At 34.1% G+C, this 14,014-nt stretch overlaps 1 protein-coding gene across 2 annotated transcripts in view; it reads right to left on the minus strand.

The window, feature by feature from the left end:
- The window catches only part of FNBP1L (formin binding protein 1 like), a 120,741-nt gene that overhangs the window by 15,820 nt on the left and 90,907 nt on the right, over positions 1-14,014 (minus strand). For both annotated transcript variants that reach the window (XM_036256923.1, XM_036256922.1), the window contains exons 7-9: positions 9,780-9,908; positions 7,888-8,034; positions 5,817-6,020 (exon numbers count right to left, since the gene is read on the minus strand). In XM_036256923.1, the coding sequence (XP_036112816.1) occupies positions 5,817-6,020; positions 7,888-8,034; positions 9,780-9,908 (480 nt within the window). The remainder of the gene's footprint in view (positions 1-5,816; positions 6,021-7,887; positions 8,035-9,779; positions 9,909-14,014) is intronic.

Genomic DNA, 14,014 nt, shown 5'->3' on the forward strand with positions numbered 1-14,014 from the left:
AATATGAAATAACATAGCCAGAGTACTGTCATACAGTTATATACATACATGTGTATAAAATGCACATTCTGTGGGTTAGCAAGGTTCTGCAACTGGCACTGTATCTGCCTATCATACCAACTAAACACATGAGACGCATGCGCACATGCAAGCACACAAATGTGCACGCACTCAAACACACATCCACACACACATTCCTGTGACCCAGAATACACTGGAGAGCTTTACAAAGTTAACCTTCACAGTCATTGCATTTGGTTAGCAGCCTTCAAATTTTTTATCTTTCCCTGTTTTCTAAACCATAATATTTTTTAAAAGTTGGGGGGATGTCAGGTAGAATTTCACATAAAAATAATGCATTTTAATAAATAGCTGACAAAAATATCTACCCCTTATCTCTGATGAATTGGCCATATATATTAATGGTTATAATGATAAGAAAAGATGGTATATGCTATCCATTATTTTTCCAAACTATGGTTAACATTCTTTAGACTGTCAGTAGTTTCAGGGATCAAAATCACAGTATCTTTGTGACAAAATTTCTGATGAGATTTAATGGTTTAAATTTTTAAAAGATATTCACGTTCTTCTTTAAATATTATTAAAATAAAATTATATATAAGAAGCAAACTACATAAGGTATTTGATTTCCCTTTTATAATTTTCACCAGCTAAATTTCTAAGTGATACAAATTATTTTTCTAGTTTCTATTTTAATGTTTTAGAAAAAACATTAAGGTAATTATAGCTGAAATATCAGATGTTTCAGTGTTTAGCTTATCAAATTCTGGGAATACAAAAACTCAAGTTCTTTGTAAAGCTATCAGAAATATATAAAGTAATTCATGTTCAATATAAAAATATCTTTCCATCATATGTAATTATCATATACTTACAACTAGAAAATTTCACATACCCATGATACCTTAATAATACACAAGGGAGCTAAATAGAAAATTAGGCACTTATATTATTAGATGTATTTCATTTAAAGATAGAAAACTTCTGAGAACTGTAATCTGGATAGATAGAAACTTACAAAAGAGATTCTAAAAGTCTGTAAGATCCAGAATAACTTAAAAACAAAACATGAACTTGTTACTGCTAGATAAATCTACTCCTTACCCCCCCCTCAAAAAAAAGGAGTAGCCCAGTAAGCTCAAATGAGGTAGTTAGAGAGTAAAAATTATTCATTTCTATATTAAGTAGTTAAGTTTGGGAGTGCACCAAATATCCATTAACAGTTAGATTTTGATTTCACAAAAGGAAATTATAGCCCTCATCCCTCAGAAAAGGTCTAATATTATGGTCAAAAACAAAAAACAAAACACTGATCCAATATAACATTTCTCATATCCTTAAAGATACTGGAAACTGTGCATACTAGATTTTCTTTAAGAAAAATAAATTATAAAATTTTAGAAAGCCAAAATACAGGTATTTTAGGAAAATATAGTTCAAAACGAAACCTTCTGATTTGAATGGTACAACTCATCAGCTTTAAGAAAACTTAAGACTAATCATTTCACAATATATGTAAGATCAAACCACCACACTGTAAATCTTAAACTTATACAGTGATGTACACCAATTGTTCCTAATAAAACTGGGGGAAAAATGACTACAAAAATACTGTTTTTATATAAACGCCTAGGGATTTAATTTATTTTAGGAAATTTATTTGGCTGGCTATTTTAGTACAAATACAGAAAGTGCCCAGAAGTGATTTAGTATAAAGAGTAGTGAGTTCTCTTCAGTATAATATACAGGAGAAAAGTTTTTAAGAGAATAGATCCTAAGAGTTGTCATCACAAGGAAAAATTATTTTTTTCTTTTTATTGTATTTATATGAGATGATAAATGTTAATTTAACCTATTGCGGTCATTTCACAAAATATATAAGTCAAATCATCATGCTGCACAGCCTAAATTTATACAGTGATGTGTGTCAATTATTTCTCAATACAACTTTAAAAAAAACAAAACCTTAAGACTTACTTTGTAAGCTTAATAGACATTACATGTTCAGTCCATGTGAAAATACACAATGTGGCTTCTTAAAACTTAATCTTGTTTTTAGATTTTTCTATTTTAAGAAAATTCTTAAATGGAAGGAAAACATCTCTATGGGTTACTTTTGAAATATATGTAACCAATTAAAAGAAAGAAATTTCTCAACACCAAGTATTAAGGCTGAAATGAACTCTCCTTCCTCCTCTGTCCCTCAATCCCCTAATTGGTTTGTCTGTCATACTTTCTATCTTGTATACTGTTTCTTTCTTTGCCATGATAAATAATTTAAAATTAAAGCAATATGTAGAAATAAGATAATGACCAAGCAGATGCTTTTAAGGTCTGTAATAACAAAAATTCACCTATAAATTTTTCCAATAAAAATGAATGTCACATATTTAATAACCTTCTCTCACTCTCTAGGGCTCACAGTTCTGCCTAAACATTTTTTCATAGAAATACAATTACTTCATATCCCATGACTATACTGTGTAGAGAGAGTACTGTAATTGGGCCTGGTAGACTCAAACGGTTACACAAAAATATGGCTACTAAATAGTAATTTCTCATGATTTATGTAACAATATTTAAAGTAGTCTCAGTCCTCAAAGAAAGATAGGAATTAATTCTACCCTCAAATTCGGGCAATAGAAATCTCAGATACAATTTCTATTGCTCATTACATATTGCCTGTAGGTGTAACGCACAATTATTCACAGAGACTTTTCAAAATGTCATTAATTACCTATGCTATCACCCACATACAGATTAGGTAAGGTTGATACATAAAAAGTTGGTTTAATTACAGGAAAATGGGAAGTCCAAAAAGGGACATAATACACTAAGACATTTCTACTACATTACTGACATCAGTTAAGTGTGTCATACTGTTTTAATGGGGAATGTAGCTAATATATGTTCTACATTGGCCAAAAGAGAAAATGAACTAAAGCAATTTGAAGATAGAAAGGGCTACAAAAAGAAAGAAAAACAGACAAGCTAAACAGGGAAGGAAAGAAATGAAAAGAGAGAAAAGGAAGAAAGGTAGAGAGGAAAGGGAGAATAGGGAGGGGAGAGAGAGCGCTGCAAGAGGGAACCCAACTACAGTATAATACTGTTAATGAATGATTAGACTTCATATGACACATACTCTGAATTCTCATCTGTGGGTTATCACACCTTTGGTTTTCACATGTGCAAACAAATCTCATAAATTTATCTAAATTATGAGCTATGACTATTATAAACATGCCCTTAAAATCTAACATAAACAAGAAAAATTAGCCTAAACAATACGGAATAACACTAAATTATTTATCAGCAGTGTAACAGTTGTTGCTAAAAAAGTTTAATGTTTGCTTTTGTTAATGTCTGTGTTAGATTCTAAAGTTTTTCAGTGCAGAGTATCTTCAGTTATAAGTAAATGTCAAAAGTTACCCAATTTTTGAAAAGAAAAACATTCTGGTAAAAAAAAAAAAAAAAAAAAATCCTTACTTTTTTTAGTTCAAGGAAACAAATTTCACATAAACATTAGTCAATAATATCTACTAATTTTTTTTGGTACGTGCCCCTAGCGGAATCCGAACCCAGGACTCTCTGGTCCGCAGGCCAACGCTCCAACTACTGAGCCAAACTGGCCAGGGCAATAATATCTACTATTTTTATATGCTTTACAATTTACAAATTATCTTCTAATATAGTATCTCAATTTGATCTACAATCTTGATATTTAACATGCCTGTTTTTAATTTTTTTATTTAACTATTAGAAATTGTGTTTTATGCTTCTAAAATAGGGCAATTAAAATTGAACTTGATTTTTTGGTCAACAAACTAATGCTTTATAAATTGACAGAAGTCATCATTACTGACAAGTTATTACATGAGTAACTCCAGTGACAAATTACTGAAAGTCTTAAAAATGTAAATACATTACAAGACAATGGTGGACATATGATTTCACATAAACAAAAAAATAGCTAATATGACTGTACCCAGCACCCTCTTTATAATACCATTCTTTTATGGTTGAGCATTTCAAATGTTATAAAGAGGAGTTATTTTTAACTTGAGGGCAGCTATACTTAATTCTGTGGTGTTTTTAAACTACATATTTATAGGAGAGAGAGCCTTATAATGAGGGTGGAGAGTATTAAAAGCCACACTACACACACAATAGGCCATCATGCATTTTAACCCATTATTAAACTTACCCCTCTTTTGAGACTTCTGAAAGAAGGAATTCTGGGCTTCCCTGTTTTTATTTCATTCATACAATAATGCACAGGCTCAATGGAGAATGTGAGAAACTGGGACCCATTAGGAGTACTGGATGTGAATAAACTAGTAGGGGTTAAGGGTGGGGACTGTGGCTAATATGGAAATAAAGAAAGGAATCAATAAGCCAAATGTGAATAGTTTTTTTCTAAATGAAAATGCTGTTTTTGGCAACATACTTTTCACAAAATATATCTCAAATAAAGTTTTCTATAAAAATATTATAAGAAAGTTAACATGGTTTTGCCAAAACTATTATTTAAAAATGTCAAATGTACTTTTAAAAATGTACCACTTCATTTTATCAGATTTTACAAACTGACAGATTAGAAATAATATAGAGTACGCAAATTATGTTAGAGCAATATGACCTAAATTTAAAAAACTGTTTTCTGATTTCTAGAATATTAGCACTACCTTTACTTAACCTATAGCTGTCAACTATAAAGGCAGCAGCTACAGTTAAAGTTATCTATAATAGGTAATGTCTATTAAAATAAAATATTAAAACTGTAACTGATTATTATCACAAATAGGCACAAAAATATTTCATTACATTTGTGGCTTTCTTCTCAGACTGTTTCTATTTCATCCTACTGCACCTCATTTTTTTTTCCCCTTCAAATTTCAGTATTCCTTATTTATCTAAGCTTTCTTGCTCCTCTGATCTGACTTAAAGTCTCACCTCTCAACTTCTCGACTGGATGATATTACTAAAAGCATAAATACAGCTTGAGTTAACTATAATTGTGATTTTAAATATACAGGTATATTATTGAGCTAAATTTTATCTACGTTCATGTCAAAATCAGAAAAATGTATTAAAATAATCATGTATGCTTTAATAAATACAACAGATTAAAAATACCTATCTATTCTCCTACTGATATAATACTATTATAATCACTAAACTGTTCTGGAAGATTAAGCAATCCTCTATTCCATTTGCTCATCTGCTAAACTAGATTTATCTATCTAAAATAAACAGCACATCAAAAGGCAAGTTCCAACAAGAAGAGGAAGATTTTCTTAGTAAACTAGAGATTTTTTAAAATTTCAAATAACCACAAATGTTGAGCCCTTCCCATTAAATATTCACATGGATGATAAAAATAAGTTTATTAGTATGATCTAGAAAACCTAATTTGACATTTATTATTACTGTGGTCAATAATTCATTCCAATTGAGAATTGCAATTTTAGCATTCATAGTTAGATCATAACGTTGCCTTAGAAATTCTGACTGAAACTATATACAAATGAAATTTCAAAAGGATGTAATTAAGAGATACATTTAACAATTTGTTATTTTATTCATTATTAAGTGGTGGTCAAATGTTAAACCCAGAAATAATTTTTACTATTAAGGTATAAAACTCTGTTTCTAATAAGTGAAAAGTAACTGAATCATTCAACATACTTATTTTCTATTAATAGTAAACCACTATCCATTTGATACCTACAATGATTTAAATGACACACTAAAACAAAATTATGAGCATAGAAAAACTTTATGACTTTTACCTTTGGCTTCTTTCCAAAGAGCCACAACTTGCCCTTGGCCTTTCCTACTGTGGTTTTGACATCCACCTTCCCACTTTCCTGTTTGGATGCACTGATAGTCCCATCAGAAATGGTCCTATAAATATGCTGACTGTAATCTTCAAATGGAAAGTCTCCTGGAGGCTCAAATCCAGACTTGAAGGAGTCTACTACCATTTGAGAATCCTATACATAAAGGAACATGTTTTAAAAACCATTCCACTTGTTCATGATACCACATTAACTTTCAAAACTTCAATCCACTAAAGAAAACAAACAACAATATAAAGAAATAATTCTACAGTAATCATTTAAAGGTTATAATTTAAATAACTTCTTCCTGTGAATTTGCAATAAACCCTATTTTAATCCCAATGGGGAGGGGGAACCTGCTAATTTACCAACAAATTATCACTTTATTCATTTGTAATGATCATAACTATTTTCATTCCATAGCTTTAATCCACTGGAATTCATCTTAGGACTAGTAAACTGATAAGAAAGGTCTAACTGACAAAAGGAATATAGAAAGAGGTTGTTCCCAAGTAGAAATTATAAGAAGTTTCAAAGAAAAAAGACCTTTTGCTTTGGGATATCTATAAAGAAGCTGACCTTTGGAACAGATAATAGAGTACCTAATCATAAAAGAGAGAGACAAGTAGAAACGCCTTCATTCATCCAATAGGGAAAGAATAAGATAAATATATACTCAGGAATGTTAACAGAGCAATGAAAAAAGATCTCACAAACAACTGAGGGCAAAAAGCAACTTTGAAAATATAAAGTTCAGTACCATTTAACTAGAATTTTAAAACACATAAGTATTTTAGTGTTTCTGTACATATATACTCTATCTGAGTATTCTAATAACAACTTACTCATTTTTTCAAACAGAATACTTTATCCCTATAAACTCCTCCCCATCACTAACCACCTCTCCCTCTTTTATTCCCTATTTCTGTTAATAGTATATTTTGCCTGACATGTAGTCAAGTCATCCTTGAGATACCTTAATTTTGTCATTAATGCCACCTCCACCAATCAATTGCTAAAGGGTAAGAAGAGTGAGAGGAGGGACCCAGCCATACCAAAATACAAATGTACCTTTGAACTCCTACTTAACCCCAAAATCCTCTTTTCTTTTAAAAATTACATTCACACCCAGCTGATGTGGCTCAATGGTTGAGCGTCGACCCAAGCACCAAGAGGTTGATAGTTTGATTTCTAGTCAGGGCACATTTCCAGGTTGCATGCAGGAGGCAGCCAATCGATGTTTCTCTCTCATCAATGTTTTTATCTCTCTCTCCCTTTCCCTTCCTCTCTAAAAATCAATAAAAACATATTTTTGTAAAAAATACAGTCAGAATTCTAATTGTTACAGAAAGGATTCTCACTAGTATAATACCAACTTACTGTGAAGACTAAAACATGTGGTATATGTCTTCCGTTTCTGCCAATTACCCTTTCTGGTCACTCAATCAATATTTTCTTAGAAATGACCAGGTATAAGACTCTGCTAGACCTTAATCAAGATATAATGTGATCAGATATATTTCCTCAAGGGGAGCAGGACTATGCTGTTCCTTCTAATTATAACGCCCTCCTTTCTCTTTTTCATGGGCCATCATTCCATATTTGAAGCATACCCATGCTTCAAAATCCAGTTCAAGTGCCAGCTCATGTGTTAAAAGCAACTCTTACAACTCTAGATCTGTCTGAACACTTCCTACTCTAAACTTTCACTAGACTAATAGTTTAATACAGTTTGTAACATGGTCACAGCTCAGTTACACTCTTGGAATATAACTGAAAAATTAGTGGGGGCACGAGAGGGAAGGGTTAGAATTCTTCCTTGAAACAATTAGAATTTTAGCATTTATAATGGTCCTTAGAACCCAAAGGAGTCCGAGCTATTGCCAGACTTTCTTCTACAGAATATAATTTAGAATCAAGTACCTATCAATTTCTTCATCCTTTTTCCAATTCATTTCACTAATTTTACTGCACACCTAAACCAAACACATTTATTCAAATATAATTATATAGCACTTACTCTTCTTTCATCAACTGATTTTGCTGCAAGAATCATTCCTTCCAAACATTTTGAAATGATAGGAATAACTTTGCGTTCTGAGTCCGCAAATCCTCTGTAACACTCGCTGAGTTTAACAGTCCTTCGTTCATCCATTTCTTGTAGTTGCTAATAACCAGGAATTAAAAAAAGGAAAACAGATCTTTCTTTTCATCCTGAAGCAACTCACCCTAAAAAAAAACTTAAGTTCTACCATAATAGTTATATTATTGTTAATGCCTTTTAAGAAGTGCTGTGGACTTATAATACTTAAAACTAGAAACCTGTTAAATAGCAAAAGAAAATAAAAACTAGGTAACACTGGTTTTCAAACCTTCTAAAGAGACCCCCTAACCCTACCCACTCCTTGACTCATACTACCTCCACCTTTCATTATTCAGCCAGAGCAGTTGTTGCTGTTAATACTTTCAGGGAGAGTTTTATTTAAAGACAGAATTTTGATGCTTCTTTATCTCTTTTTAAGCAATTAGCCTATAACACAAAAATCAAATTTCTAAGCCCTTAAATTAGTTCAGAATACTTTGGTAAGATCTAGCTGGACCAAGGATCCACAGTTGACAACATACCAACAGGTACCCAGACCTATCACGGTCTACAGCTCAGAGTGTTGTCACTCTGAGGGTTGGGGACACATGAGGTAAAACAGAAAGCCGCAGGTCAAAGTGGTACATAGATGGAATCCCCACAATTCAAAAATGTATTGGCAAATGCCACTAAGAATTATGCTGGCACACATAAAATCAAACAACTTAAAGACATTTTTTGACACTTCCTATTTGCCAATATTGGCCTTTCTTTTTCCTAGGAAGCAGCTATACTGATCAAATCTCCAAACTCCAATAGCCTTCACATAACTTTTCCTCTTTAATTATGTCCTAAAGCCTGGGAATTTCTTTTGAGACTTGCAATTTCACAAAAGAACTGTTTCTACTGTCACAAAATGGTCAGACTGCTCCATAGCAGGGTTTAAATAAAAGATCAAGCCCCAAAACATAAACAGCAGTTAATCTCCAAGTGAAGGTCTCCCAAGAATATAACGGCTTGGCTAGTAAGCCTAGTAAAGCACCGCAGAGTGAGGAGTGGCAGGATGGATACCCTGACCCACTGCAGTCAGCCACCTCTCACTATGCTTCATTTGTACATCTAAGTTGCCTTACAAAGAAAAAAAAGTGTATTTGGGCTGACACACTTTCCATATAAGCTTTGCTCTCCTAGATAACGACTTACTTCAATACTGTTTCACGAAATCCCTTTTCTCTAATTTCTCTTCTTTCTAGAATAGGCAGTAACATAATTTAACCCTCATGGAAATTCTGTGGACTTTTCTGAGGCTATCTGGCAACTGCCATCATCAAGTGATGATGGATGGAATTTATAAGCAAGCGTATGGCCAAAATTACATTTTATAATCTAGCAGCTAGGAAGACAAGCAGGCAAAAATCAGTCTAGCAAACACATATTTTGTAAGATTTATTTCTGCCACCTAGACTACTGCCAATTATTCTGGTATAGTGTCACAAAGCTACATTCCCACTCTAGGTGAGCAGATTACAATATACAATTCCAGTGAATTCCCCGTCATAATACTTAATAATACAGCATTAAAATTTATCTAGAAAATGTCACTGTTTTTAGTGTACTGTTCATCACACTAATAAATCTATTAAAAAAATTGTGATTTCAAAGTTAGGAAAAATTTAGTTTTCAAAACTAATCATAAATTTCTTATCACCAATCTTAATGACTACTGTATCTAAAAACACACAGAATGATGTCTGAAATGCAAGTTTTACATTTAAAGAGTAACTCTTCCAACTCTAAAACTAGATTAATTTCATATATTTAAATTTTACCTTGTAAATCTGAGGAATCACTACGTAGAAATGTTTGTGTTGTTCTCCATTAAAGTTTTGTAATTGTGCAGCGTATTCATTTTTATTTTCATCAGCCATATGTGTTCGCAGATTCAACTGCTGTTTAGCCTAGAGGCAAATTGATCCAAATCATTACCAACAACAACAAAGTCACTGCCACCTAGACTAATGCCAAATAGTCTAGTATTAGTCTAATAGACTAATTCTGGTACCATGCAAAAAAGCTACATCCCAATTCTAGGTGAACAGATTACAATACACAATTCCTATGAACTCAGAGCTAACATATTTTTCTAAAAGTTATACTAAAACTAGATTTCCTCTATTGATATCATTTAAAATTTTAGATGTTTTCAGATCTGATAGCCAGAACAGTCTCCCTATGGCAATATTCTCTTTCTTTTATTGCAATAGTACTCCCCCTTGCAATAATCCATTCAAATAAAGTTTCTCCTTATCTAATTGAGATTGTTAAAAAATTTTAAATAAAATTTGAAAACATTATAGCTTGAACAGTAAATTTTTACTCAGAAGAGAAAAATAGCATCAGGAATATTTTAAAACAGTTAAAAAGTTAGTAGTAAAACATTATGATACACTTGGAACCAACTCAGAACCACAGTAAAACCAAAATAATAAAAAGGTAATTTTGGATAAAGTAATTGTCAACAGTGATTTTCATCTCTATAAAAAAACCACAGGCACTTTAAGAAATACTTATTTAGAATAGAGTTCTGTTCGTTTCCAGCTCTTGTAGAAATGTTTTTCTAATGGGTCATATTAGTATCATTTATAGTGATAAAAATGTTAGACTACAAACTTAACACAAATCATTTATTCTAGATTTATTAGAGGGCAATCTAAACAAATTTCTCAACTGTTGTAACTAGGGGGAAAAAATCAAAATAAGAATTGAATAAAATTTTTCACAGTGTTCCAAAGAATAAATTATGTTATATGACAGTGCTTCGAAAATTGTAAAGCACATTGTAAATAAACTTTATTATTCTAATTCCATTCTCTACAAATGTAGTCCCTGACCTCTAACAGCAGGTCCACAAGTGAGTTCTGCTGAACTCAGAAACATACTGACCTATTGGAAATACATGGTAGCCAAGATCTCAGATAAGCCCACAAAAACCCATTTAATCTACAGTGTACTCGAAGCTTACAATAAATAACTATTATGGAAACTAAACACATGGTCCAACCTACTTCTACCAAAAAATATATTTGAAGTTCCAACCTGGGACCCTACATACACACGTTTATTCACTCCTTCCCATTTCCCTCCTTCACCCATAAACTATGTTGGGATAGAGGATTCTAAATGATTCTCTATCCACAATATTCTGTCAGGGGAAATTCCTTCTGTTCCAAGTCACTGGTTGTGATCCCTAAGGCCTGGGGCAAAGGTTCCAGCAGAGTATTTAGGAATACAGGGCTAGAGTTAAAATAACTGAAGCCTCCCCTGGCATATTCTGGGCTTCACATTTATTGCCTACCTTTTCTTTCTTTTTCTAAATAATACATTTTAAAACTTTTAATTGTAATAAAATATACAATATGTAACAAAATTGATCATCTTAATTATTTTTAAGTGTATAGTTTAGAAGTTTTATTTATATTCACTCTTGTGCAACTAGCTTCCTTTTCTTTAGGAAGATCAATAATTGAGCTGATTCCTTTTTTTCTTTTTTAGTTTTTATCTGTAGTTGCTAAAAACTATGTTCCCTTTCTTCCCTGGTCACTTACAACAGAATTTCTCTACTATCTACTTCCTAAAGCAAGTCCTCAAAGTTTTCCTAATTCTCAATAATAATTGAAGGAGTTGTAAGCAAATTGAGCATTAAAAGGAAGCTGTAGCCCAGCCAGTGTAGCTCAGTGGACTGAGCATCATCCCATGGACTGAGAGGTCCCGGTTCGATTCCCCATCAGGGAACATGCCCGAGTCGTGGGCTTGATCCCCAGTGGGGTGCATGCAGGAGGTAGATGATCAATGTATCTCTCTCACATCAATGTTTCTATCTCTTTCCCTTCCTTTCTCTCTGGGAAATCAATACAAACTTTTTTTTTAAAGGGTAAACAAGATATAAACAATATAAGTTATATCAGAAGACTTTTAAAGTAATTATAACCTCAAATTTATATGATTTTAGGGTTTTTTTAATGTAAAAAAGTAGAAAGCAGAAAATAAATCATAGTCGACCCTTGAACAACACAGGTTTAAACTGCACAAGTCCACTTATACGTAAATATTTTTTAAAATCCTCACCTAAGGATATTTTTCCACTGACTTTCAGATAGAGTAGGGGGAGGGAAGGAGAAAAGGAGGAGCAGGAAGTGAGGGGGAGGGAAACATTGATATGAGAGAGACACACCAATTGGTTGCCTCCCTCAGGACCCCAACCAGGGCCAGGAATCAAACTGCAACCGAGGTAGATGCCCTTGATCTAAATCAAACTCACAACTTTCGGTCAGCAGGTGGACGCTCTAACTGCTGAGCCAAGCCAGCCAGGACTATACGTTAATTTTTTTTCATCCTCACTCAAGGACATTTTTACATTTATTTTCAGATAGAGCAGGAGGAAGAGAAAGAAACATCGATGTGAGAGAAACACATCAACTGGCTGCCACCCACACGACCCGAACCGGGGCGGGGACAAACTACAACTGAGGTACAGGCCCTTAGCAGGAACCGAACTCGGGTCTCTCTGATCCACAGGCCAACGCTCTAACCGCTGAGCCAAACCTGCCAGGGCGAATTGTTTAAAATATATACTGCAAGTGTATTTTCTCTTCCTAATGATTTTCTTTTCTCTAGTTTACATTATTATAAGAATACAGTATATAGTACATATAACATATAAAACATAACTTCTGGTCAAGATAGCGATGTAGATAAACGCAGTATCGTGTCCTCCTACAACCACATCAAAGTTACAACTAAACTACAGAACAACCATCATTCAAAACCCCCTGAAATCAAGCTGAATAGAAGTCCTACAACTACGATATTAAAAAAGAAGCCACACTGAGACTGGTAGAAGGGGCAGAGGCGCAAAGAGCTGGTACCACACCCACGTATGACAGATAAAAATTAGAAGGACACCTCGACTAGGAAGGTCCTCCCTGAGGACTGAGGGGTCCCTGTCCCACACCAGGCCTCCAGCTCAGGGTCTCAGTGCCAGGAAGAGAATCCTCATAACTTCTAGCTGGAAAAACCAGCGGGAACTGAGGCTGAGAAAGGCTGAGGCAGCTGGAGCCCCAGGCAGCTCCTCTTAAAGGGCCCGCGCACAGAACTTACTCAGATTCTCACACTCTAGGCTCCAGTATGGGAGAGGCAGCTTTCTCCAGGACAGACGTGCTGTCAGAGGCCTTTGTTGCTTTGGTGAGCCCTTCCCTGGGATGGCAGACAGTGGCCATATCTGGGACTACAGCAACCTAGCTCACTCTGTTTGCCCCGCCCCACCCAACTTCCAGGCCCACCCAAGCTGTTGTCGGTTGCTTTACCACAGGATTGACCTGTCTTGGATCCTGCTTCAGGTTTTCCTAAATTCTGTCAAACAAGCAGCATCTGGTCTCAGCTAACCCCATACCTGTCTGTTAAGTAATACATAGAAACAAACACAGGGAGGCAGCCAAAATGAAGAGACAAAGAAACAGGTCCCAAATGAAAGAACAGAACAAAACTCCAGGAAAAGAACTAAGCAAAATGGAGATAAGCAACCTAACAGGTGCTGAGTTCAAAACACAGCTTATAAGGATGCTCAATGAACTTAGTGAGAACCTCTGTGAACTTAGTGAGGGCCTCAAGAGCATAAAAAAGGAGCAGTCATAAATGAAGGAGGCACTAACTGAAATAAAGAATAATTTACACCGATTCAATAGTAGAGTGGGTAAAACCAAGAAGCAAACCATCGATTTGGAATATAAGGAAGCAAAAAACACCCAATCAGAACAGCAAAAAGAAAAAAGAATCCAAAAATATGAGGATAGTGTAAGGAGCCTCTGGGACAACTTCAAGCGTGCCAACATTTGCATCTTGGGGGTGCCAGAAGGAGAAGAGAGAGAACAAGAAATCGAAAACCTATTTGAAACAATAATGGCAGAAAACTTACCTAACTTGGTAAAGGAAACAAACAGACAAGTCCAGGAAGCACAGAGAGTCCCAAACAAGATGAACCCCAAGAGGCCCACACCAAGACACATCA

Source organism: Molossus molossus, unplaced genomic scaffold (assembly GCF_014108415.1).
Source record: "Molossus molossus isolate mMolMol1 unplaced genomic scaffold, mMolMol1.p scaffold_m16_p_12, whole genome shotgun sequence".
Lineage (NCBI taxonomy): Eukaryota > Metazoa > Chordata > Mammalia > Chiroptera > Molossidae > Molossus > Molossus molossus.